This window comes from Trichosurus vulpecula, chromosome 1 (genome assembly GCF_011100635.1).
Source record: "Trichosurus vulpecula isolate mTriVul1 chromosome 1, mTriVul1.pri, whole genome shotgun sequence".
Lineage (NCBI taxonomy): Eukaryota > Metazoa > Chordata > Mammalia > Diprotodontia > Phalangeridae > Trichosurus > Trichosurus vulpecula.
The window spans coordinates 196,196,197-196,223,918 of NC_050573.1; the positions used below are offsets into that span (position 1 = coordinate 196,196,197).

Consider the following 27,722-nt stretch of genomic DNA (forward strand, 5'->3'; position numbering starts at 1 on the left):
TTTGCTGTACACCATCATGCTTCTCTGTGGCCTCCTGGTTACTCTTGTGAGGAGTACTTATTGGGCCTGGAAGCTTTTGATCAATATATCAAAATGGGGATGCTGGTTTGTAGATCTGTTACTCTGGAGCCTAAATATATGCTTTGATTCTTCTGCCTCTTATCTTGAGAATTTCTTAGATCCAGCGGTTCCAAACCTTTCAGACATATATATGATCCTCTTTGAAATTATAAACTCTGCCCTCCTAATACACCCTGGCAGGGAAGTGGCAGGGAGGAGGGAGAGGGACTAGTGGGAAAGATGAGTTCTGCTTTGGACATGTTGAGTTTAAGATGTTTACTGGATGTTTTTTTAAGATTTTTTTTTACTGGACTTCCCATTCAAAATGTCTGAAAGGTAGCTGGAGATGAAAGATTAGAGGTCAGCAGAGAAATTGGGGCAGAATAGCTAGAGCTGAGAACTGTCAGCATACAGATGGTAATTAAATCCATGGGAGCTGATGAGATCACAAAGTTAAGTAGCATAGAGGGAGGTGTTGGTTGGTTACACTGAAGTTCTGATGGCTTTATTACTCAGTTTACCATATAATGTGGTTAGAAAACTAAATAAGTTGTTGATACAACATAGGTTGAAATACAATAGGTTAAATGATACAATAGGTTAAAATATTTTTATTAGTGGTTTTTCATATCTGAAGGTTTACATATTGTTTATTAGTTGTTTGGAAACACAAATGTTGTTGATCAAACTATATCATGTAAATATTCATCTTCTTATTGAAAAACAACCTACAGTACAGAAAAGTATTTCTAATAGCAAAACTACTTATTCAAAACATCTCAATCACAAAATAGAGACTTAAAATGGAGTCACTGATGCTAAGTTAACATAATTATTTTCATTATACAATTTCAGGGGCATCTACAATAGCCAAAGGGCAAAACGAGGGCTATGAGCTGCAGGGTGAATGAAAAAGAGGATGTAAGGCAGAAATAGGGGTGGAAAAATAACGCGTTCTACTCTACAATTCTGTTTAGAAGCTGGCCTGAACTAGTCAATGCTTATCAAATGTTTTTGCATTTCCTTCCAATTTTTGGTTTCACTGCTCCTTCCCCTATCCAGATCAGTGTGTTTCTTTCTTGCCTTATCTACCATGTTTGCTTATATATTGTTAATTTTTTGTTAGGTAAGTTTTGAATACTGTGAACTCCACAGAGAAAGAAAATAACAGACAAGACTACCAAAGATACATAACTATGTTATATTCAGTGCAGTGTTAGACTCTGAAGGCTTCTTGGGAATACATATTCTTTGTTAGCTCTTCAAACATAATAAAGTGAAAATCTATGAGTTTTTAATTTCATGAAGAGAAGTACTAGCATATATAAAGAATGCAAAGTAAAAATAAGCTTTTGTCATTTAAGCTGTCAAGTTTTCATCATTATGAACTTTCCATCCAAACAAATCATTTGAGATGTACTTCATTAGGAATAGGAAGGCCACTGAGAGCAGCCAGAAGGCTTTCAACCATATTTTCCATTATGAGACGTCGACTTCGATGAGTTACGCCTCCAATATGAGGTGTTAAAATAACATTCTTTAGCTTTAACAAAGGATGAGATCTGAAATACAAATGCATTGAAAAAATTATTCAGGTTTCATTGTTTTTTTTTAAGTATTATACTGTAGCTTCACTTTTTATATTTGACAGAAGACAAAAATTTGTAGGAGATTAAGAAAGAATACAAGAAAATTCCATTTGACTCATGCAAGAATAATAGAATTTTACAACCAGACAGGACCTTAAGGATTGTCCAGTCTAATAAGTCTCATTTTAAAGATGAGGGGAATAGAGGCCCAAACTAAGGACACAGAATGAATTAATGGGAAAGTCAGTGCTAGAACCCAGGACTCCTGGCTCCCAGATCAGGGCTCTGATACACCACATTGTCTCTCTTCAAAATTACCTCAAAAAAATAGAACACTAGGTATTATTTTAAAGAATTAGGGGGCAGCTAGGTGACTCAGTGAGTAGACCACAGGACCCGAGTTCAAATCTGGCCTCAGACACTTGACACACTTACTAGCTGTGTGACCTTGGGCAAGTCACTTAACCCCAATTGCCCTGCCTTCCCCCCCTCCAAAAAAAAATGAAAAAAAAAAAAGAACTAAATGTGGGCAGCTAGGTGGTGCAGTGAGTAGAGAACCAGTCCTGAAGTCAGGAGGACCTGAGTTCAAATCCAGCCTCAGACACTTGACACACTTACTAGCTGTGTGACCTTGGGCAAGTCACTTAACCCCAATTGCCCTGCCTTCCCGACCCTCCAAAAAAATAAAATAAAAATGTACTTAAAAAAAGAATTAAATGTAAAGGCCTGCATTTAGGTTCCGTAAATCAACTACATGAGAATGGATTAAGTACATGTAGCTTGTAAAGACTTCATAAGAAAAAAACCTGAACTTCCACTCCCAGTTCTAATTGACCACAAGCTGAGTAAGTCAACAATGTGATGTGGCTTTTTATAATTTTTTAAAAATATAGTTATTGGCTACATTCATAGAAATATAGTGCTAGATATTGGGAAATAATAGTCCTATCACACATCACATTGGTCATACTCCAAGTGCTCAATTCTGGCTGCCAAATTTTAAGCAAACCAAATTGTATCCACAGAATGGTGACCAGCATGGCAAAGAATCTGAAACCTATCACCGGAGGAAGAGTTAAATTAATGCAGGTAGCATGTAGCTTGGAGAAGAAAAAACTAAATAAAGACATAAAACCTGACTTCACACATTCAAGGTATTTATACATGAGACAATACATTCGTGTTAATGTTGCTGATGATGGCAAAGCTAGAACCAATAAGTGAAAGTGACAAGTCTGTTAAATGTTAATCATACATGTAGAGTTTGAAGAGATGTGCTACAAATATGAGGTGTTGGCATAATTTTGTTGCCTTTCACAAAGGATGAGATCTGAAATTCCCTGCACTGAAAAAAGCAGTTCCGGGTTTATTGGTTTCTTTTAGAATTAATATCAAACCATAGTTGCATGTTTAATACTAATACAAAGATAAACATACAGAAGATTAAAAAAGAATTCAAGAAAATTCCATTTGATTCATGGAAGAGTCATCCAATCTTAGAACCAGACAGGACCTTAAAGATTTTCCTATCCAGCAAGAAAACCACCTGGTGGGGGCGGTTCTTGAGACCTGTTTGAGGGACCCACAAGGTCACAGCTATTTAATATTAAGATGTTATTTGTTTGTTAAAATATTCCTTTTTCCAACTCTATATCTGTGGGAAGAAACCAAAACAAAATATTGAATACAGAAAAAGACATAAAAATCCAGCTCTCTTCTATCAAGTCAGAAATTGAAGGGATTTGCAAAAATAAGTAAAACAATGCTACTCTTCTCACTAAAATGTTTTGAAGATGTAGTTATTTTTCACAAAAGTATGTTATTTATTTTAAGATGTTATTGATTTATTACTATTTTTAAATGAATTAAAATATTTTAAAAATTCATCGGTTTTAATGTCAAATATAGTAAAATATCAATACATATAATCCTCAATAATTTTAAGCATCTAAAGGTGCACTGAGACCAAAAAGTGAGAGAAACACTGATCTAGTCAAATATCTTCACATTGCAGATGAGGAAACTAGGTAGTCAGCCTGGAGAAGAGAGAACTAAATAAAGACACAGAATCTGAGTTCAGAATTTTGAAGCATACATAGATGAAGTGATAGATTTATTTTGCTAAAAATGACAGAACAAGGGCCACTGGGAGGAAATGACAAGGAGTTATTTCTTATATTGAACCAAAATCTGCTTCAAGAATATTCAACAATGGAATGGACTTACTCATAGGGGTACCAAACAACCTGTCACTGCAGATATTCAATTATAAGCTGGGCAAATAACTCTTAGTGATGCTGCAGGAAGAACTCCTATACTGGGTAGGAGACTGGATAGTCAAAAGGCAATGAACGTTTATTAAGTGCCTACTATGTGCCAGGTACTCTGCTAAGTGCTGAGAATAAAAAGAGGAGAAAAGAAAGTCCATGCCCTAAAGAGCTAATTATCTACTGGGGGAATATAACAAACAAAAGAAAGATGGAAAGTGTGTTTGAGAGGGAGGCAGAAGATACTTGAACTGGGGGTATGAAGGAGAAGTCAGAGAAATCCCGAAGATGGCAGCCAGGTGAGAAACAAGGATTAGAAGACCTCTAAAACCCAGTGAGTCTTCGACTGAGACATCAAGCAAAGAAACCTGTTATCTTCAAATATGGGCTGAAAATTTGGCTTCAATTTTTGTCTAAAGAAATTTTGCAGGATCATGTTTTTTGTTTCTTGTTTTTCACCTTGGCAGAGGTTCAGGGTGAGTCACATCCAGTGCTGCAGCTTTAATAATCCCAGTTTGAAGAGCTTCAACCAGGGCATCTTGATCAACCAATTGACCTGAATTAATGGAACAGTATCTTCATTACTATCATAATTAATCTCCATCAGTATCATAATTAGATTATATATAGTATATATATATATATATATATATATATATATATATATATATGTAAAAGAGAAGTAACGTCCACATTTCAACCTCTTTCAATAACTTTAAAACCACACAGTTACTCCTGTTCTAACTGATCAAATGACAGGAACACATGAATATCAAATTACTTACAATAAAATGATTGCCATACAAAAATAAAAATGGAGCTGAGGAAACAATAAGTATGGCCATGTAACTTTTTTTCTTTCAGTGCCTAAGGTTACTTTTTTATAACTCAAGAGCAACTTAACGTTTAAAGCTTAGTTGAGAGCAAGAATGTTCTTGTAGAAGGAAGGTCAGATTTAGAAATGAGAGTTGTTATTGTTATCGCTCAGTCATTTCTCAGTCATGTCTGACTCTTCAGACCGCATCTGGAGCGTTCTTGGCAAAGAGACTAGAGTGCCATTTCCTGCTCCAACTTATTTTACAAATAAGGAAACTGAAGCAAAAGCATTAAGTGACTTCCTCCTGGTCACATAGCTAATAGGTGTCTGAGGCCAGATTTGAACTCAGGAAGATGGGACTTCTTGACTCCAGGCCTAGCACTCAATCCACCGTGTCACCTAGCTGCCCCAAAATAAGAGACATGGGTTTTAAATCAATTTCTCACACTTGCTAGACAGGTGTCCGTGGGCGAGTCACTGGGCATTTGGTTTCCTCGTCTCCAAAACTGGGTTAATAACCCTAATACCCACTGTACAGGGTTGTTGAGAGGATGAAATGAGGTAATGTACACAAATCAATTCACAAACCTTAAAATGCTATAAAAATGTAAGCTACCAATTATGACAACTGAATATTATAGATTTAAAACTGGAAGAGGTGGATCTCAATGGTAATACAGTCCAACCATCTCATTTTACAAATATGGAAACTGATGGTCAAAGAGGTTGAGCGACTTGCCCAGGGTCACACAACCAGGAAGTGTCTGAGACAGGACTTAAACCCAGGTCTTGCTAACTCCAAGTCCACTAGGTCATGGTGCCTCTCATTTCATTTCAGGCTCAAAATGACATATCCATGTCCCATGATTTATGATGTTCTTTCTGAATGTCAATCAGTATTCAGTAAATGCCTAACTCCAAAGCTTAGAGTAACCAATCTTAGTGAGATGCTTTGAAAAAGATACTTTATTTCTGAAGACCAATTCTTCAAAATGCTTTTCTTCTTGTTGTTGCAATAGTAGCCTCTAGAATTGAGATTTACATGTCCAGTGTTTAGTGCTAAGGCTACAGAAGTACTAACTTCATATTTTAATGTATCGTCCAGGGGGAGTAGGTTTCTGCTTGCCTAATATGGTTACCAAGGCACCAGGTGAAAATACTGATATCATTTAGAATGACAATGCTATATATTTTATATATAATGTGTATATTATGAAATATATATTTTTATATATTGGTATATTATCTATATAATATTTATTTAATATATGTATGTATTATATATAATAATTAATTGATTAATACATTCCCATATTCTTTATATATTGACAATATGTTTATATATTCTTACTTTTCCAAAGCACTATTACATTTATTACTTAAGCCTTATGAGTTTAAAATTCCAGTATTATCTTTATCATATATACATAAAGTAATTAAGGCACAAAGATTAATCAAGGCCATAGTTAATAACAAAGCTAGTCCTAGAACTATCATATCTAAACTCCACTGCTTTCCGGTCATCGGTGAACTACTACTGACCCATATAATCACCAATGATTTCAGTCAGGTCATTTCAATGTCACCAAAACGTTATTACTCTGTACTAAACTCTGTTATGATTTTCAGCAATAATTGTTATGTGTAGATATTTAAAGCAGTATAAAAATGTTAAGGAAGAAAGAGAAATAATTTTGCTGAGAAAGTCATGACTAAACACTGAGAAGCATACAAGTAAACTTAAAAGATATTCAATAGGGTACTGTTCTTCCTCAAAAAAGGTATAAAAAATGCGAATTTGAAAAAAATCTCTTATTTGACTTACTCATAACTTGGCTTCAAAATATATTTGCAAAAAGTCAAGAATTCTTACAATTAGAAGGTAAATTTCAACTCTCTTACTAACCAATCTGGATTACTCTTTGAATCAAGAGATATTGAAAAAGAAGGAATTTGATAGGGAATGCCAAATATTTGAGATTTATTGCTACATCATTTCAGAGAAGGAGAAAAATATCATTTTGGTAGGCATTCTTTTAGTATCTGTTACCTCTGCCAATGTTTATAAGAGAAGCTGTAGGTTTCATTAGTTCTAGTTCTCTTTTCCCAATCAACTTATGAGTCTGGGGTGTCAGATTGACGACCAGCATTACAAAGTCTGATTGCTGCAGCAGCTCATCCAATTTTTCACAGTAATGGGCCCCAACTGCCTGTTCCTCTTCCACCTTCCTGCCAGAGTAAATCAAGAAAAAAAAGTTTCCTAGTCAGATTGGATAAAAGAAGCATGGAAGCAGTGTGGTATAGTGAAAAAAGGAATGGATTAAGAGTCAGAAAAACTATGTTCAAATCCTAGCTTCAATTGTTGTCTTGAAAATCAAAAAGACTTTAAAATAAAAAGGATAGGAGAGGGAGAAAACAGCCCACGTATATTCACCAAAATAGATATCATACAGCAGCAGTTCTCAAAGTGTGATCTGTAGAAACTGTGGGATTTCAAACACCCTTTGAGGGGGGAAGAGTGGTCCAAAAAGTCAAAATTACTTTTATAGGATTTTTTGCTTTTAAATTATTCCTCCCTTTTACAACTATATATCTGGGAGGAACAGGATAAGTAAAGAGGGATGAGAGTAAAATTCTATATTAAGAAAATATACTTCTGAGGGAAAATTCAGGAATTAGAATGGGGAAGGAAGGAAGGAAGAGAAGAATGATGGAGAACATCTGACTGAAACTCTATGGAGGGAGAAACAGGAGAAATTTTATCCTATACTGTGATGAGGCAGTTAATGGAATCATGGATTTCATTTAGATAGGCAAAGCTCCACTTAAGTTTTACCTGCGGTTCCTATTGTGATACAGAATCTTCATTTCAAATGCTTTGGCTCGCTGAGCAATCTTATAGCCAATGTTGCCCATACCTATGATTCCCAGAGTAGATCCAGTCACTTCTTGTCCCATCCAATTGATAGAAAAATGCTTAATGTCTGGTGAAGTAGCTATCTCATGCCCTAAAAGTCCAAGATGCAAAAATGAGCCATGGAACTGTCTCCACAAACATTTCTCTTATGCTTTTAACATAAAGAAATGAAGGGAACAAGTTGTGATTTGCATCTTACTGTACAATCTCTGATAAAATGTGTTGTGAGAACTCATGCTCTGGAACATACAACTCATCCATTTCTACATGGAGTAAACCAAAAATTTCAGCGAAAAAATAAACCATAACACATTGGGAACAGGGAGTAGTTTTCTTCATTGTATAAACCAGAATATCCTGGCAAAATGGTTATATATTATAACATTAATTCTAAACTAGCAATTTTCTCTCACAATAAGGTTGGGGCTCTTAACCTTGAGTCTGGGAACTTGTTTTTATAAATTTTTTGATAACTCTCTTTCAGTAGAATTGGTTTCCTTTTGTAATCCTACATATTTTAATTTGTTCATTTAAAAACATTATTCTGAGAAGGGTTCCATAGACTTTGTGAGACATTATCTAGGAATCAGGACAATATGAAAAGGACTTACATTTTAAAAATATCAGTTTGAATACCTTTTCATTATTTTTACAAATAAAGCCTCTTTAGTCATCAATTACCATGAAATTAAATGGCTTAAAAGGTCCTTTTACCTTCTAATAACCTCCGGGCTGACGCCAAAAGTAAGGCCATTCCCATATCGGCAGTGCTGTTACTAACAGCATGTGGAGTGTTGGCCAATTTCACGCCAAAGCTTGCAATCATGTTCAGGTCCAGATGATCCAGGCCTGCTCCTGGGTTTACAATAATCTTCAAGGCAGGTAAGCTCTGCAGGAGCTCCTGGTCAATACGCAGTTTCCCTCCCCATAAGTATAGTGCTTGTATCTTTTGACTGAAATGTGTTTTGTTATCAAGAAATTCTTGCACGGTAACAAGATTAAAATGTTTCTTAAGATATCCTACATGATCTTCATTCACACTATACAGTCCTTCAAAACCACTTATCAAAACACAAGGTAGCTTCTGATCTTGCATGATCTGTGGAGAAGAATAAAGGGTTTCTATAGTAAAGGAAAAAAGATCTTTAGGAATGTGGAGTGTATTCTTTAGTTAATCATTGACTTCCTGAATTACAACGAGAATAGAATAGGATTGTTTGAAGGTTTCAGCCATATTTCTAGAATACCTCACAGATCCTAGAAACTCATACACCCCTGAGTATCCATGTCTCCTTTACTTTCTCCCACTTGGGCCTTTCTCTGTTCTAAAATTAGCCATACCACTAAAATAAAGAATATTTTCATTATCTTTTAAATTTGCTAAATAAAAATCTGTGTTTCTGATGCTTAAAGGTCAACAGATAGAACATTTTATATCTTAAATAGCAAATTCTTTTTTTGTTTTTTATTTATTTAATATTTTTAGTTTTTACCATTGATTTCCACAAGATTTTGAATTACAAATTTTCTCCCCATTTCTACCCTCCCCCCACTCCAAGATGGCATATATTCTGGTTGCCCTGTTCCCCAGTCAGCCCTCCCTTCTATCACCCCACTCCCCTCCATCCCCTTTTCCCTTACTTTCTTGTAGGGCAAGATAGATTTCTATGCCCCATTCCCTGTATATCTTATTTCCCAGTTGCATACAAAAACAACTTTTTTTTGAACATCTGCTTTGAGTTCCAAATTCTCTCCCCTCTTTCCTCCCCACTCACCCTCCCTAAAAAGGCAAGCAATTCAACATAGACCACACATGTATCATTATGTAAAACCCTTCCACAATACTCATGTTGTGAAAGACTAACTATATTTTGCTCCCTCCTGTCCCCTTTATTCAATTTTCTCTCTTGACCCTGTCCCTTTTCAAAAGTGTTTGCTTTTGATTACCTCCTTCCCCCATCTGTCCTCCCTTCTATCGTCCCCTCTTTTTTATCCCCTTCCTCCTTCTTTCCTGTGGGGTAAGATACCTGTCACGAGCTTCCAAAGCCTCGTGACTACGCTCGGGGTTCCCCCCAAGCCCCAGGCCTCTGCCTAAGCAAAGGGCCTGATCTCGCGGACAATGTACGGGGCGGGAGCCGAACAAGATGGTGAATGACTCCGTTTATTATTTCAGCAAGCAGCACATTTATACCTTTAGTGACGTAGGTACATTCTTTGGTTACGTGGGTGAAAGACAGGTAAAACTAATACACCTGGGTCCTAGGACCGCCCTGACTCCGCCTACTCTCCTCCCCTTCTCTTCCCGCACTACCCAAAGCTCCCTGCGGGCAAGCAGTCCAGGCAAAGACCGGAAACTCCACGTGGTCAGGCAGCCGGAAGTTCCACATGCTCTGCCAGAGAGCCGGAAGTTCCACGTGGTCAGGCAGGTCCGACCTGGAATTGCCAGGGAGGCAACAAAGGCGAGACCCCTCCTCCTGGCTCCACCCACATCCCAAAGCCCTGAGTCTATCTCAGCAGGCCCCTGGGCCTGGAGGTCTGAGGAGGACAGGGCTCAGCTCTAACTCAGCCCGTAACAGATACCCAATTCAGTGTGTATGTTATTCCTTTCTCAAGTCAAATCCGATGAGAGCAAGATTCACTCATTCCCCCTCACCTGCCCCCTCTTCCCTTCCAACACAACTGCTTTTTCTTGCCACTTTTATGTGAGATAATTTACCCCAACCTATCGCTCCTTTTCTCCCTCTCTCAATATATTCCTCTCTCATCCCTTAATTTGATTTTATTTTTTTAGATATCACCCATTCATATTCAACTCACCCTGTGCCCTCTGTCTATATATATACATATATTCCCTTCAGCTACCTTAATACTGAAGTCTCATGAATTACACACGTTATCTTTCCATGTAGGAATGTAAACAAAACAGTTCAACTTTAGTAAGTCCTTTATGATTTCTCTTTCTTGTATACCTTTTCATGTTTCTCTTGATTCTTGTGTTTGAAAGTCAAATTTTCTATTCAGCTCTGGTCTTTTCACTGAGAAAGCTTGAAAGTCCTCTATTTTATTGAAAATCCATATTTTGCCTTGGAACAGGATACTCAGTTTTGCTGGGTAGGTGATTCTTGGTTTTAATCCTAGCTCCTTTGACCTCTGGAATATCATATTCCAAGCCCTTCAATCCCTTAATGTAGAAGATGCTAGATCTTGTATTATCCTGATTGTGTTTCCACAATACTCAAATTGTTTGTTTCTGGCTGCTTGCAGTATTTTCTCCTTGACCTGGGAGCTCTGGAATTTGGGGACAATATTCCTAGGAGTTTTCTTTTTGGGATCTTTTTCAGGAGGTGATCAACGGATTCTTTCATTTTCTATTTTACCCTCTGGCTCTAGAATATCAGGGCAGTTCTCCTTGATAATTTCTTGAAAGATGGTATCTAGGCTCTTTTTTAGATCATGGCTTCAGGTAGTCCAATAATTTTTAAATTATCTCTCCTGGATCTATTCTCCAGTTCAGTGGTTTTTCCATTGAGATATTTCACATTGTCTTCCATTTTTTCATTCCTTTGGTTCTGTTTTATAATATCTTGATTTCTCATAAAGTCACTAGCTTCCACTTGCTCCAATCTAATTTTCAAGGTAGTATTTTCTTCAGTGGTCTTTTGGACCTCCTTTTCCATTTGGCTAATTCTGCCTTTCAAGGTATTCTTCTCCTAATTGGCTTTTTGGAGCTCTTTTGCCATTTGAGTTAGTCTATTTTTTAAGGTGTTATTTTTTTCAGTATTTTTTGGGTCTCCTTTAGCAAGTCATTGACTTGCTTTTCATGGTTTTCTTGCATCACTCTCATTTCTCTTCCCAATTTTTCCTCTACTTTTCTTACTTGCTTTTCCAAATCCTTTTTGAGCTCTTCCATGGCCTGAGACCAATTCATATTCTTCTTGGAGGCTTTTGATGTAGACTCTTTGACTTTGTTGACTTCTAGCTGCATGTTTTGGTCTTCTTTGTCACTAAAAAAAGATTCCAAAGTCTGAGTCTGAATCTGAGACTGTTTTTGCTGCCTGTTCATGTTTCCAGTCAACTACTTGACCCTTGAGCTTTTTTGATGGGGTATGACTGCTTGTAGAGTAGAGAGTACTTTGTCCCAAACTTGAGGGGCTGCACTGCTATTTTCAGAGCAAGCTGTGCCACACCAGCGTTCCTTCTCCCCCAACAACCACCATCCAGGACTGCGGCCCCGATGCAGTCAGGGCAAAACCGGCTTTGCACTCCAGCTCAGATCCGCCACTTAATTCCTCCCACCGGGGAGCTGGAAGCAACTGTAGCTGTACTTCTGTAAGCAGCCTCAGAGCTGCACCACCTCGTGTGCCCCCTGGGAGGTGGCTGACTGTGAACTCCTTTCACTCTGTCCCAGTAGCTTTTCCCACTAACCTTCTCTGTTATCTTTGGAGTTTGTGGGCTGAGAAGTCTGGTAACTGCCACAGCTCACTGATTCAGGGCACTACGCCTGTTCTGCTCACCTCCTGGTCTGGTTGGTCCTGGCGAAGCCCACGCTGGGCTCTGCTCTGCTCCCAGCTCTGTGTGATAGACCTTTCCCAGTGATCATCCAGGCTGTCCTGGGCTGGAGCCCTGCTTCCCTTTGCTATTTCGTGGGTTCTGCAGCTCTAGAATTTGTTCAGAGCCATTTTTATAGGTGTTTGGAGGGACCTGGGGGGGAGCTTAAGCAAGTCACTGCTTTCCAGCTGCCATCTTCACAAATTCTTTTTTTTAAAGTGTAGTGAGTGAATAACTTCTGCCTTTGTCTCACTGGCCCTTGATGGAAAAACTATGGAATTTTTATATTATTCAGTTGAGGAAATAAAGTATAACATAATTACTGAGTTGAAAATTTCTTCAGATTATAATAAACAGGGCATACAACAATCAAAATATATACAATCAACTTATATATAATATAAACAAATGCTTACTTGTGAATCCTTAATGAAAAGCTTACCTTTATTTTTTCCTTCTGACTTCAGAGTTAGTAAACTGTCCAGTGTCCTAAACTGCTTTCATGGTACTAACACAGAATACTGTGTCAGTGTAGATAAGGTAAGTTATGGAATGAGCATTAGATTTTTTTTTTGTTTTTTTTAAATTGATTTAATATATTTAGTTTTCAGCATTGATTTTCACAAAAGTTTGAATTACAAATTTTTTCCCCATTTCTACCTCCCCCCACTCCAAGATGGTGTATATTCTGGTTGCCCCGTTCCCCAGTCAGCCCTCCCATCTGTCACCCCACTCCCCTCCCATCCCCCTTTCCCTTCTTCTCTTATAGGGCAAGATAAATTTCTATGCCCCATTGCCTGTGTATCTTATTTCTTAGTTGCATGCAAAAACTTTTTTTTGTTGTTGTTTTCAAACATCTGTTTTTAAAACTCTGAGTTCCAAATTCTCTCCCCTCTTCCCTCTCCACCCACCCTCCCTAAGAAGGCAAGCAATTCAACATAGGCCACATGCGTATCATTATGCAAAACCCCTCCACAGTACCCATGCTGTGAAAGACCAACTATGTTTTGCTCCCTCCTAATCTATCCCCCTTTATTGAATCCTCTCCCTTGACCCTGTCCCCTTTCGAAAGTGTTTGTGTTTGATTACCTCCTCCCCCCTCCGCCCTCCCTTCTATTATCCCCCCTTCTTTATCTTCTTCCTCCCTCTTTCCTGTGGGGTAAGATACCCAATTGAGTGTGTATGGTATTCCCTCCTCAGGTCAAATCCAATGAGAGCAAGATTTACTCATTCCCCCTCACCTGCCCCCTCTTCCCTTCCTACAGAACCACTTTTTCTTGCCACTTTTATGCGAGATAATTTACCCCATTCTATCTCTCCCTTTCTCCCTCTCTCAATATATTCCTCTCTTATCCCTTAAATTGATTTTATTTTTTTAGATATCATCCCTTCATATTCAACTCACCCTGTGCCCTTTGTGTGTGTGTGTGTGTGTGTGTGTGTGTGTATATATATATACCTACATACATAGACACACACATATGTATATATATGTATACACACACATATATATGTACATATATATATATGCATATTCCTTTCAGCTACTATGATATTGAGGTCTCATGAATCATACACATCATCTTTCTATGTAGGAATGTAAACAAAACAGTTCAACTTTAGTAAGTCCCTTATGATTTCTCTTTATTGTTTACTTTTTCATGCTTCTATTGATTCTTCTGTTTGAAAGTCAAATTTTCTATTCAGCTCTGGTCTTTTCACTGAGAAAGCTTGAAAGTCCTCTATTTTATTGAAAATCCATATTTTGCCTTGGAACATGATACTCAGTTTTGCTGGGTAGGTGATTCTAGGTTTTAATCCTAGCTCCATTGACCTCCAGCATATCGTATTCCAAGCCCTTTGGTCCCTTAATGTGGAAGCTGCCAGATCCTGTATTATCCTGATTATTTTTCCACAGTATTCAAATTGTTTGTTTCTGGCTGCTTGCAGTATTTTCTCCTTGACCTGGGAGCTCTGGAATTTGGTGACAATGTTCCTAGGACTTTTGGTTTTCGGATCTATTTGAGGAGGCAATCTGTGAATTCTTTCAATTTCTATTTTACCCTCTGGCTCTAGAATATCAGGGAAATTCTCCTTGATAATTTCTTGAAAGATGATATCTAGGCTCTTTTTTGATCATGGCTTTCAGGTAGTCCAATAATTTTTAAATTATCTCTCCTGGACCTATTTTCTAGGTCAGTGGTTTTTCCAATGAGATATTTCACATTGTCTTCCATTTTTTCATTCCTTTGGTTCTGTTTTATAATATCTTGATTTCTCATCAAATCACTAGCTTCCACTTGCTCCAATCTAATTTTTAAGGTAGAATTTTCTTCAGTGGTCTTTTGGACCTCCTTTTCCACTTGGCTAATTCTACCTTTCAAGGCATTCTTCTCCTCATTGGCTTTTTGGAGCTCTTTTGCCATTTGAGTTAGTCTATTTTTTAAAGTGTTGTTTTCTTCAATATTTTTTTCAGTATTTTTTTTGGGTCTCCTTTAGCAAATCATTGACTTGTTTTTCATGGTTTTCTTGCATCATTCTCATTTCTTGTCCCAATTTTTCCTCTACTTCTCTAACTTGCTTTTCCAACTCCTTTTTGAGCTCTTCCATGGCCTGAGACCAGTTCATGTTTTTCTTGGAGGCTTTTGGTGTAGGCTCTTGCACTTTGTTGACTTCTTCAGGCTGTATGTTTTGGTCTTCTTTGTCACCAAAGAACAACTCCAAAGTCTGAGATGAATCTGGGTGCGTTTTCGCTGCCTGGCCATGTTCCCAGACAACTTACTTGACCCTTGAGTTTTTCATCGGGGTATGACTGCTTGTAGAGCAAAGAGTGCTTTGTTGCAAGCTTGAGGGGATGCACTGTTGATTTCAGAGCTATTTCTTTATAGCCAGCTCTGCCACCTCAGCACTGCACTCCTCCTTCCTCAAGAATCATCAACCCAGACCTGACACAAATCTTCAGCAGGCTCTTCACTCCTGCTCTGATTCGCCACTTAATTCCTCCCACCATGTGGGCCTGGGGCTGGAAGTAACTGCAGCTGTAGTTCTGTAGCTGCACCTCCCCCGCTACCCCTGGGGTGGTGGCCTAACCTCGAACTCTGTCCCCTGCAGCTTTTCCCACTAACCTTCTCTGTTGTCTTTGGTGTTTATGGGTTCAGAAGTCTGGTAACTGCCACAGCTCACTGATTCAGGGTGCTAGGGCATGTTCTGCCCGGCTCCTGGTCTGGCTGGTCCTGCTTCCTCCCATGCTGAGCTCCACTCCCCTCTGCTCCCTGCGCGATAGACCTCATCCAGCGACCATCCAGGCTGTCCTGGGCTGGATCCCTGCTTCCCTGTAGGGAGTAAATCAAAAGGGGGGAATTGTAGGGAGTTAGTGCTGACCCTGGGGCTGCTCGGACCCTAGCGCTTGGCCTGTTTCCTGGGTAAAACCAGACAGGCCTAGTAGGAGTTGGAATGGTGAGGCACCCGGAGGAAAGACTTCTGTCCCTAGCAGCCACCCTTACCAGCCCCCCTGCTTGCTCTGGTAGCCATCCTTTCTCATGCAGGCAGAATCCATTCACCAAGGACTCACAAGCCCAGAAGGAGGAACCCAGCTGGCCACTACCTAATGCTCTTGAACCAGTGCCTAACACAACAATGCTTTGGTACTTTACTTACTGAAACATCTTTGATACTTTACAAGGGCATCCTGCCCCATGCCTCACATTGCTCATACAGCTCTGATATCAGCTGGCTACATGCCTGAGCCTTCCAATGCCTCTGTAGATACTGTAGGACAGCACACTGCTTTGTTCCCATATTCCCATGGAAACCACCTTACTACAGCCCTAGTTTTTCCCATACGCTTGTAGGAAACATAGTTTACAACAATCCAGATTCTTCCCACCAGATAGCGATCTTCCCATGCTCTCATCCCCTTACCCCTTGAACACCTGCTTATGTAGTGCAAAACCCTATAAAACTGGATAATGGCTGCCAATAAATTGGAGTTGCATCTTCCCTGACACCTGCCTCATCATTGCGTACTGAAATAGGGATACTTGCTGGTCAAGGACCCCTAACACTTCCCTCTGCTATTTTGTGGGTTCTGCAGTTCTAGAATTTTTTCAGAGCCATTTTTTATAGGTTTTTGGAGGGACGTGGTGGGGAGCTCACGCAAGTCCCTGCTTTCCAGACGCCATCTTGGCCGAGCATCAGATTTTTCAAGCTGAATTTTGAGAGTCAGAATTTTGAATGCCAAGCTGACTCTGAATTCTTGGAGATGATGCTGCCACAACACACCATGAAACCACAACAAAGCAAGAGATTAACAAAATTGAAAACAAGAAAAGCTCCAATCATGTTGGTAAATAAAATGAAGAGCTGCTAAAAATTTAAAAAAAACTAATAAACACTAGTGTGATTTTTTCTAAAAAAAGAAAACGAAATTGTTTGAATCAAAGGTGAATAAAGAGAATTCATGACAAAAGAAGATGAAATAAACTATCAAAAACTATTTTGTCCAATTCCATGGCAAAAAAAATTAAAACAGAAAATGGATGAATATAAAAATATGCAGATTAACAGAACAAGACATAGAATTGGATTATTTATAAAGCTCAGTGTCAGAAAAAAAATAAAATGTGTCACTAATTAAGTTACAGAGACAAATCTAGAGGCAGAACCAGATGGATTTCCAAGTGAATTCTGTTAAACATTCAAGGAACAATTAATTCCACTATTGCACAAACTATTTACAGAAATAGAGGCCTGGGGGAAAGGATCCCTTCTAGTCTCTATGGTACAAATATGGTATTGACAACTAAACTAGGTAGAAACAAAGCAGACAAAACTATAGCCCAATAAACCTAATGAACATCGAGATAAAATGTTAAATGAAATATTGGCAAGGAGGCTACAGTGATTTCCCAAAAGATAAGTCATCAAAGGTTATGAAAATTGAGTTTTCAAAGGATGAATTGCAGAGTGTTCACAACCATAAGAAAGATTTCTCCAGATCATTAGTAATAAGAGAAATACAAACCAAACAACTTCAAGGAAGAAGAAAGTCCCCATATACACTGAAACATTTATAGCAACACTTTCTGTGATAGAAAAGAAATAGAAACAAAGTAGATTGCCATTGATTGGGGAATAGCCAAACAAATTGTGGTACATGAATACAGTAGAATATTACTGTGCTGTAAGAAATAATGTGCGTGATGAATACAGAGAAATGTAGAAAGATCTACCTGAACTGATGCAGAATGACATAAGCTGAGCCAAGAAAATGACATACATGATAATGTAAATGGAAGGAACAACCACGTACCAAAAAATAAAAAATTGAATGTAACAAAGTTATAAAGATCGAGGATGACTTGAATGAAGAGATATGAAGATATCACCCAACCCATGTCTTAGTTGAAGTAGAAGGTCCATAGGTATTACACATGACACATCTTCAGATTTTTTTCAATGTACCTATCAGTTTTGTTGATTTTTTTTTTGTTATTCTTGAAAGATACACTATTTGTTATATGGATGACTCTTTGGGAGGAGAAAGGTAAGGATACTGGGGATGACTATGATAACATAAAAAACACAACACATTGATAAAAACTTGTTTTCTTTTTTTATAAAGAGAGACTAAATTAACATACTAAAATGTCTATAAGCTATGACCTGGTTTGGATTTATGCCAAGAATGCAGGGTTAGTTCAATGTAATAAAAACTATAAGCATAATATACAATAACAAACACATCATCATACCAATAGAAGCTGAAAATTCCAGCATCAATTTCAGGTAAAAATCCTTGAAAAACATATGATTAAATGGATTTATCCTTAATATGATGAGTAGTATTTATCTAAAACCCAGAGGCAACATTATATGTAATGGAGAAAGGTAGAAGTTTTTCTAATTAAATCAGGTATAATGCAAAGATATCCATTATCATCATTATTATTTAACATAAGTTTAGAAATCCTAGCTATAAAAGTGTCAAGAAAAAAGAATCCAAGAAATACACACAAGCAAAGAAGAAACAGCTATCACTTTCTGCAGATGATATTATGAAGTGCCAAAGAGCTGACTAAAAATTAATTGAAACAATGTCTTCAGCAAAGTTGCAGGACATAAAAAATAATAATAATTGTACCTAGCATGTATATAGGACTTATTATGTGCCAGGCACTGCACTAAATGTATTGCAATGATCTCATTTGGTGCACACAGCAATTCTGGGGGGTAGATACTATTATTGTCCCCTTTTTACAGATGAGGAAACTGAGACAAACAAAGGTCAACTGACTTGCCCAAGGTCATGTAGCTAGTAAACATCTGAGGCCAGAAACTGAACTTAGCTCTTTCTGACTCTTGGCCCAGTACTCTATCCCCTGTACCATTGAGCTGCCATAGAAATCAACACCTTTATGTTACCTATAAATTTCAATATAAGATAACTTTCATGTAAAAGAATTATATTACATATATATTTATGACTCCAGCTACCAAAATACACATAAAACTATGTGAATGCAACTACAAAACATCCTTTGGGTGGGGGTAACTAGACCTAAAATACTTGGAGAAAAACTAACAGTTCATGGGTAGAGTGAGTCAATATAATACAAATGTTACCTAAATCAACTTGTTTATTCTCTGCCATGCCGATCAAATTTTTAAATGATTACTTTATAGAACTAGAAAAATGCTGAAATTCATCTAGAGCAGGTATTGGCAAATTACCTGCCAACCAGATCTGTCCCACTGCATATTTTTATATGGCCAGTGAGCTAAGAATGGTTTTTTAAATTTTTAAATAAAATTTTATTGTATTTTAACCATTTAATCATTTAACCATTCTTACCTCTTCAAAATTAGGTAAAGTGCATTTTGACCTTGAGCTATAGTTTGCTGACCCCTGAGACTCTCAAGTGAAATTTTAAAAAGGATGGGAAGTAATAGAGCCTAGCAGTACCCATTTCAAACCATACTAAAGAGCATTAATTAGTAAAAGGATTTGATAGTGGTTAGAAAATAAAGAGGTTGAATATAAAATATAATACAAAATATACATAAAGAGGTTGAAAACAAAAGTTAGAATGGACTAGGCACACAATTTACTGAAGCGAAGCAATAGAATGGCACAATATTCTATAAAGCCAAGTTACTTGATAAATACTTATTTAACAACAACTGCTAGGAGTAATGGAAAGCAGTCTGGCAGTTATTGAGTATGACCCATCAGCAGATCTCATTTCCAAGATAAATAAGGAACGAATTCAAATTTATAAGAATAAAAGCCATTCACCAACTGATGAATGGTTAAAAATATGAATAGGCAGTTCTCAAGAGAAGAAATCGAATCAATAGCTCTACAAAAAAATGCTCCAAATCACTACAAATCAGAGATATGTGAATTAAAGCAACTTCAAGGTTCAACCTCATAGCAATCAGATTGACAATGATGACAAAAAAAAAAAAAAACATGAGAATGATGACTGTTAGAAGGACTTCAGGAAAATAGGCATATTCATTCACTCTTGATAGAACTATGAATTAATTGGTCCAGTCATTTTGGAAAACAATTTGTAACTATGCTCAAAAAATCACTAAACTGTAACTAAACCTTTCAATCTATAACACAAATAGGCCCATAGTCCAAAGAAATCAAAGAAAGAGGAAAAGGATCCATATGTTGTCTATAGCAGCTCTTTTTGTCCCCAATGGAAAAATGGTCAAAAGATATAATGGGAAGTTCTCAAAAAAAGAAAAGTAAGCTATGAATAACTATGTGAAAAAATGCTCCAAATTACTAATAAGATTAATGCACTATTAAGCCTATAGCTAAAGAGATAAAAGAGGGAAAGAATCCATATATGTGTATATATATGTATACATACCTATGTAAATAGAAAATGTTCATAGCAGCAGTTTTTTATCGTAGCAAAGAACTAGAAACCAAGGAATGCCCACCAATTGAAGAACAGCTTAACAAATTATGACTTAAGAATTTAATGTAATATTATTGCACCATAAGAAATAATGGAAAAGATGGTTTTAGAATAACCTGGGAAGACTTGTATGAACTGATTCAGAGTGAAGTGAATGGAACAATGAGAACAATTTATACAATAACAACAATATGATAAAGAAAAACAACTTTGAAAGACTTGAGAAATCTGACCAGTAAAACAATCAACAATAAATTCAAAGGACCGATGATGAAGCATGCTATCCTCCTCCTGAAAAAGAAGTGACAGCCTCTAGATACCAAATAAGGTATAACTAAAGACATTTTTAGCAAAAGTCAACAACAATTTGTTTTGCTTCGTTATACATATTTGTTACAAGAGTCGAGTTCTTTTTCAGTTGAGGGGAAGACTGAAGGGGAAAATTTCAGATAAGTTAACCAATAACAGAAAAAGAATTAAAGCAGGTTACTAAAGTATTTTTTGAAAGACACAAAAGAGAACAGAAATAAGGAAGGACAGTGGAGTCAGAGGCAATCAGGACAGCTCTGAAAATATGAGATGAACATATTTAAAAAGAAAAGGAAGCTATACAGAATTATCAATTCACAGTTCCATGTATAACCATCTCTTTCTGTTTTACTATATATATGGAAATGCACAAATTATTTGGTGTTTGTCAAGCTCACAAAAACAATTTTTTAAAAAATTAAACATCATTAAACAAAAAAACAAAAAAGACTGTCAATAGTTTCCATTTCTAGTTTTTTTATTGCTAATACCTTTCAGTCATTTATTTGTTGGAGAATAACTCTTGGTCTTACACGTCTTGGATACTTAGGCTTTACCAAAGATGTCTGATGCAAAGATTTCATTTTACAGATAACATTATTTCCTTTATTCTAGCTGGTTCGTGTAAAAGCTTTTGCATTTTAATATAAGAAAAATTGCTTTATTGTATGATGATAAACTATGAATGACTTAGCTCTTCTCAGCCATACAATGATCTAAAACAATTCAAAGGATTCATGATGAAAAAAGCTATCCACCTCCAGAGAAAGAACTGATCAGGAGTCTGAATGCAGATTGAGGCATATTATTTTTCACTTTCTTTTTTTCTGTTGTTTCTTTGTCTCAGCTTTCTTTCACATGATGAATATGGAAATACGTTTTGCATGACTGCATATGTATCACCTGTATCAAATTGCTTACTGTCTCACAGGGAGAGAGAGGAGGAAGAGAGGGAGAGAAGTGAACTCAAAATTTTTAAAAATGAATGTTAGAAATTATTTTTAACATGTAACAAAAAATAAAATATTATTCAAAAAATTGTTTATATTCTCTTTTATGCTTACCTATATCCCTTGTTTGGTTAAGAAGTCTCTCCCTAACCAAAGATCTAATTCAACTCTAATCCTCTAGGCTTTCAGTACTTTCCAATCTGGCTTCTGGCTCAGCAATAGAACTGAAAGTGTCTGTTAGGTAAACAATGCTCTTGTTCAGTCTTTTCAGTCTTGTCTGACTCTTCATGACCCCATTTGGGGATTTCATGGCAAAGATACTGGAGTGGTTTGTCATTTCCTTCTACAAAACAATGCTCTCTTAGCTGCTAAATAATAGGCATTAAACAAATAACATGCAAAAGTAAATACTTGCACTTTTTAAAGATGAAAAGATAAGGACCTGAGTGAGACTGTATGTTATGCTGTTAAAACCTACACTTCAAAATTAGAAGAAAAATTAATTCATACTTATTCTTTTGGCTTAAATAAATGATAATTTAGGTATTTACAGCATGTGATACTAATGGTTGTAGCTTGTACTTTGGACTGCTTAGAGATTAACCTTTTTTCTTATTTGTAAAATGATTTAAAAATTAAGAAAGGAAAAGAAAATTACCTTTGGTTGAAATTGTCTTTAAGAACTTCAGAGTTCTAAAAGATGTTATTTACTTGATGATTCTGCAAAATTCCTATCCAAAGAGGAAAATAAACTGGGGGAGAAAAACAAGGGAAGAAGAGTTTTATACTCAAGGAGGAGTTTTCTAGTAATGACTGTGAGAGGGATGGGTTGAAACTGTAAATTATCATGTGGTAAAAAAGATCATTATCAAATAACACTACTATTTTTTTTTTAGTGAATGAAACATACATTTTTTTTATTACTAACTACTAAGCCAGAGAAATAAATCAGTCTTGAATCATATGCTTTAAAAAAAAAGCCCCAAACCTTTACTTAGGTACTTTTTAAAGAAAAATGAAATTCTATGATTCTAAGACAAAGATGAGAAGACACTGCTTGAAATTTTAGTAACCCCAACCCAAATGGTATAAACAGGCTAATAAAAAAGTATGAAATTAACGAAAGGGCTATTAATCCCTCGTACTGTTTTTGAAAGAACTCCAAAATAAATTACTCCAAAAACTACCTCAAAACTCATATATCAGTGAGCTGATCTCCTTCATCATTTCTTACATACTTTTAGTATTCCATAACATCCATACAACATAACTTATTCAACCATTGCCTAATTGGTGGGCATCCCTTCAGTTTCCAATTCTTTTCCTCCACATAATACAGCTACTTTAAATATTTTTATGCATCTGGATTTTTTCTTCTTTCTTTGATACCTTTGGAATATAGATCCAGTGACTGGGTCAAAGTGAAAGGACAATTTCGTACCTTTTTTTGCAAAGCCTACTGTTTTCAAGAAGAAGAAGAAGAGACAACACCATAGCCAATGACTTTGTGTGACACTGAAAGGAAACAGAAGCTCCACAATCACATGGCCAAGGGGAAAAAGCCTGACAGCATAGAGAGGAGCAATATCTTGAAAAGACCACATGCCCAGTAACATTGTTGCCCTGACCAGGTGTTCCCTAAGGATGTGCCTCTCCTTATACGATCTACACTCTTCCCACTGATAGAGAGAGAGAGAGAGAGAGAGAGAGAGAGAGAGAGAGAGAGAGTGTGTGTGTGTGTTTATGGAGGGGTAGGCCCCAAGTTTATCAGGAAAATGTTTGCTCACTGATGGTACTTTATTACATTTCTTTGCTTACGTGCCCCAAAATGGTTAAAGATATTCTATATCACCAACCAAGGCTGAAAAGGGCTAGAGATGGAATGAGGCCCTGAGATGGGTATATAAGATCTGAGGTTGGTGTTTGACTTTTGGGGCTCACTCATGGAAGGAATGTTGAGACTCTGGGCAAGCCACTGTAACTGCCCCCCACCCCTGGCTTTGCTAACCCAGACCCATTGGTTCTTGTCTAGTAACTATGTATTGCGATTTGATCAGATAAGGTCTGTCTGTTGATGTTTGTAATTTCTGTTTGTATTTGCCCTGAAGTTAAGGGGTCTGATCTTTTCCCCCTGAACTAAGTGTATGATATATGTATGTTTAATTAAACTGAGATTGTTAACCCCTTAAAGTTGCTTTCCTTAGAAAAGCAGATCAAAGAACCTATGCTAGCAGCCTTCTTGTTGTTGGTCTTGTGTTGGTCTTTCACCCCCAAACCAGCTGCTAGCCAAATTGTTGCTACAGGGCTACAGGCTCCAAGACAAGTCAGCTTCATCATAAGCTGTTTGCACACCTCAAGACTTTCCACCGGATGAGTCAACCCTATACTTTTCCCTTTTGCCCTAAGTTATGGATATCTCCTCTCTGAGTCAAACCAAACATAAGCCCACCCTTCATCTTCATGTTAAACTAATCACAGTCTTAATTTAGTTTTCATCACTGGTGCCTTAAATAACCAACTGCATAAAAGAGCTGCTCCTGTCCAAGGGGTCCTTGGCCATTGAGGGGCCTTGGATCCCACTTACTGGCAGTTGCTTGCTTGCTAATAAATTGGTCATGCTCTGAACTTTGTACCTCAGTTTCTCTTTATCACAGTTTTTTTTCACTGTGAAACACTTCAGCAAATGGAGACAGAGATTAAATGAATTGCTCAGCACCTATTTTAAAGTCCTGCCTCTGAGAGGTACACCTGTGTGTCCCTAGATAAGTCATTAAATTATTAGTGCTCTAGGTCAAAAAAGTGGACCACTAAACCATGCGTAATGATAAGGATCCCTGCAGCTGCACATTGACTTAGAAACCACACATATTTACCCTATTTCTCTTTTTACTAATACAGCAACACATTATAACCTAATAGGAACTACGTTTTAATCTAATTCAGACACACATAGGAATGTTGTTGGACAACTCTTTACAAACAAAATTGCAGAGATGATACTAATTGCATCGGTAGACAGAATTCCCTTACCCTAGTATTTCCTATTTAAGTCATGCTCAAGGCATTGTGCTAAATACTGGGAGTACAAAGAAAGGCAAAAAAGAGGACACCATTCAAACAATTAGCCACATCACAGATATAAACAGGATAAATTGGAGGTAATCTCAGAAGAAAGGTACTAGCATTGAGGAAGATTGGGGAAGCTTTCTTGCAGAAGGTGGAATTTAAGTCTTGAATGAGGTCATGAAAGCCAAGAGGCAAAAACAAGGGAAAACTTTCCAGGAAGAGGGAAGAGACAGTGGAAAAAAAGCAGAGTTGGGAATTAAAGGTGTCTTGTTTGAAGAATGTCAAGGAAGCCTGTGTCAACAGCTGCAAAATACATGGAGGGGAGTAAGGTGTAAGAAGACCTGTAAGGTAGGAAAGAGCCGGATTATGAAGGGAGTAAATGAGATATGTTATGTAGAAATCACAGAACCTGGCAACAGATTGGATATGTGCGGGAGGGGTGAAAGTGAGGAGTCAAGGATACCTACGTTGGGAGCTTGGGCCCAAGTTACTCAACAAGGATGGTGGTGTCCATGACAAGAATAAGGATGTTTGGAAGAGAGGGAGTAAAGTGTACAAAGATTGGAAAGGTAGGAAGGGGCTAGATTGCAAAGGGCTTTAAATGCCAATGGAATTCTATTTGATCTTGGAAACAACAGGGAGCCAGCCACCAGAGTTTTTTGGGCAGGTGGGATGATGTGATCAGAACTGGCTTTAGGAAATCATTTTGGCAGCTAATAAACATCAACCCTACGCAGCTTGGCCCTTTCTCACCTTTCACTCTTCTTACACATTACTTTCTTTTTCATATACTTTGATCTAGCCTTACTGGTCCTTCTTGCCTGGAATACAAACTTTCTTCTCCTCCACATCTTGGAACTCTTAGTTTCTTTCAAGATTCAGCTGAAATGCCCATTTCCAAGTTAAGGTTCTTAATCTAGGGTCCATGAACTTGTTTTTTAAATAGTTTGGTAACTGTACTTCATTATAATTGTCTTCCTTTGTATTCCTATGTATTTTTAATGCCTTTAAAGACATTATTCTGAAAACAGACTTCACCAGACTGCCAAAGGGATCTTTGACACAAAAAGTTAAGAAGCCTGGCTTTTACATGAAGCTTTTCCAATTGATACAGCGCTTTAGATTTTTCAAGAAGTACTTTATATATGTTCTCTTATTTGATCTTCAAAATAACTCTGAGATAGGTATTACTATTATCTCCATTATTACGGGGAAGGAAACTGAGGCTGAGAGGTCATTGATTTGTCCAATGTCATACTGATATTAAGGGTCTGAATTCAGGTCTCCCTAATTTGAGCAGTTAGGTGATACAGTAGTTAGAGCACCGGATCTGGAATCAAAAAGACTCATCTTTCTGAGTTCAAATCCAGCCTTAGAGACTTACAAGCTATGTGACACTGGGCAAGTCATTTAACCCTGTTTGCCTCAGTTTCCTCATCTGTAAAATGAGCTGGAGATAACAAGCCGCTCCAGTATCTTCACCAAGAAAACCCCAAATGGCATCCTGAAGAATCAGACACAACTGGAAAATGACTGAAACAACTTCCTGATTTAAGTTCAGAGCTTTATCTTCTATAATAGCTCTGGCTGCTACTGTCCTCCTTCCCTAAAACCTCTATTAATTTTGTTTATATGTGCATATGTATGTGTATATACGCACACATAGACATATATATATATGCATGTATGTATTTTTATACATACATTGTCTCTCCCCTTAGAATGTATGTTCAAGTGCCTGCTCACTTTTTGCCCTTGAATTCCTAGGACACAGCATTGTTTTGAACATAGCAAATCCTTAATAAATGTTTGTTAAAAGCAAGTTAGGCAAATACTACAGATAAAAAAAAACCCAGTGGTCCAAATGCAGTCACACATGGTAGTCCAGCAAACTGTATTCATATTTTCCCCTATTTAGGACTTTTGTTACTAATCCCCTCCATGTCTCCTTCTTTTGTTCAATGTGCATTTGTTAAAGACCTACTATATGCAAACCCCAACTACTTACTATTTGTTTCCCCAGTTGTCTAGCACAGTACATGGCACATAGCAGGGGCTTAATAAATGCTTATGGACTGAGTATAAATTTCAGTCCCTGCCTACAGAGCAGCAGATGAAACTGCAAGTCAACCTAATTCTAAGATTTACAAATGGTTTTTTTTTTTTTGTTAACAAGTCTATTAGGTGAGGAAGCTAAATGGGCTTTCTCTACAACCCTTGCTTTCTCTAGTTCTCTCATTTTCTGGAATGAGGCCTGTATCTGGGCAACTGTCTCAGTGAAGGTGGAAAATGCATGGGTCACCACAGAACAATTTCCTTGGCTTTTTACAAAGGTCACATTCTATGTGGGTTAGTCTGTCATTAATTTTTGACTAGGTCAGAAATTCTTAACCTGGTATCCATTAACTTGTGTTTTGTTTTTTAATATTCTGATAATTGTATTTTATCGGTTTCCTTTATAATCTTAGATATTTTATCCATTTAAAATTAAACTTCAATAAAAATTATTTTGGGAGGGTATCCACAGGCTTCACCAGAAAGGGCGCCACGTAGGACACAAAAACGTTTGATTTTGAGGGAATGAGGATTTGCTGAGTTTTCCTTTCCTGATAAGCAGACCCCTGTAAAGACCTATTTGGGGTGCAGGATCATAGGCTCATGGTTCTAGGGCTGGAAGGGGCCCCACAGGGCATCAAGTCTAACCCCCTGCATTTTACAGATGAAGAAACCGAGGCAGTTTTGTGTCTCAGGTGGAATTTGAACTCAGGTCTTCCTGCCTCCAGGTCCAGCTCCGTCCCCTGTCTACACTATGTACAGTGGGGCCAGGGGACCACAAGCACACACCGACCCACACCCTAAATTCTTGTCTTTAACTCGGAGCCGATTCTCCCCCACCCCGTTCCTCCAGTCCCCCTCTCCCCCCCGCACTCCCCATTCCCTCTTCTTCAATTTACCTCCTCTGGCTTTTCCAGCCCCCGGCTCTCCCTCCCTTAGGCAGGGGTTCCCACTCTATGGAAATGGAAGGGAGAAAATGAGTCAAGCTCAGGATGGCCGCTTCCCGAAACCACGGAGGTTAAGCGGCCCATTTGCAGAAGGGCCACGACAGGGTCAGTGCCCAATACACCCGAGTTCCAGAGCGAAGCGGCTCTGCCCCGCCCACCCAGCCCTATTCCCCGCCTCCTTCGTGTACATCACTTCCGTTTGTGGCTCCACCTCCGCTAATTGGACCCACCTCCCGGCTGAGGTTTGGTGCGGGCAG

The 27,722-nt window shown here is 37.7% G+C and overlaps 1 protein-coding gene across 5 annotated transcripts; it reads right to left on the reverse strand.

Moving 5' to 3' along the window:
• Nucleotides 1–549: 549 nt before the first annotated feature.
• LOC118833502 (glyoxylate/hydroxypyruvate reductase B-like) lies at nt 550–27,631 on the reverse strand. 5 transcript variants are annotated; one of them, XM_036740857.1, is made up of 8 exons: nt 27,418–27,631; nt 22,056–22,149; nt 15,324–15,530; nt 8,365–8,749; nt 7,570–7,741; nt 6,784–6,962; nt 4,376–4,472; nt 550–1,622 (listed from the first exon to the last, which is right to left on the reverse strand). In XM_036740857.1, exons 4-8 carry the CDS (start codon nt 8,744–8,746, stop codon nt 1,466–1,468), a joined length of 987 nt encoding a protein of 328 aa, XP_036596752.1. In that variant the 5' UTR covers nt 8,747–8,749; nt 15,324–15,530; nt 22,056–22,149; nt 27,418–27,631; the 3' UTR covers nt 550–1,465. The 5 variants fall into 5 exon arrangements, with proteins under 5 accessions (XP_036596752.1, XP_036596753.1, XP_036596754.1 ...); XM_036740858.1 differs by lacking the exon at nt 22,056–22,149 and having other exon boundaries at nt 27,418–27,625; XM_036740859.1 differs by lacking the exon at nt 15,324–15,530 and having other exon boundaries at nt 27,418–27,594.
• Nucleotides 27,632–27,722: the final 91 nt, after the last annotated feature.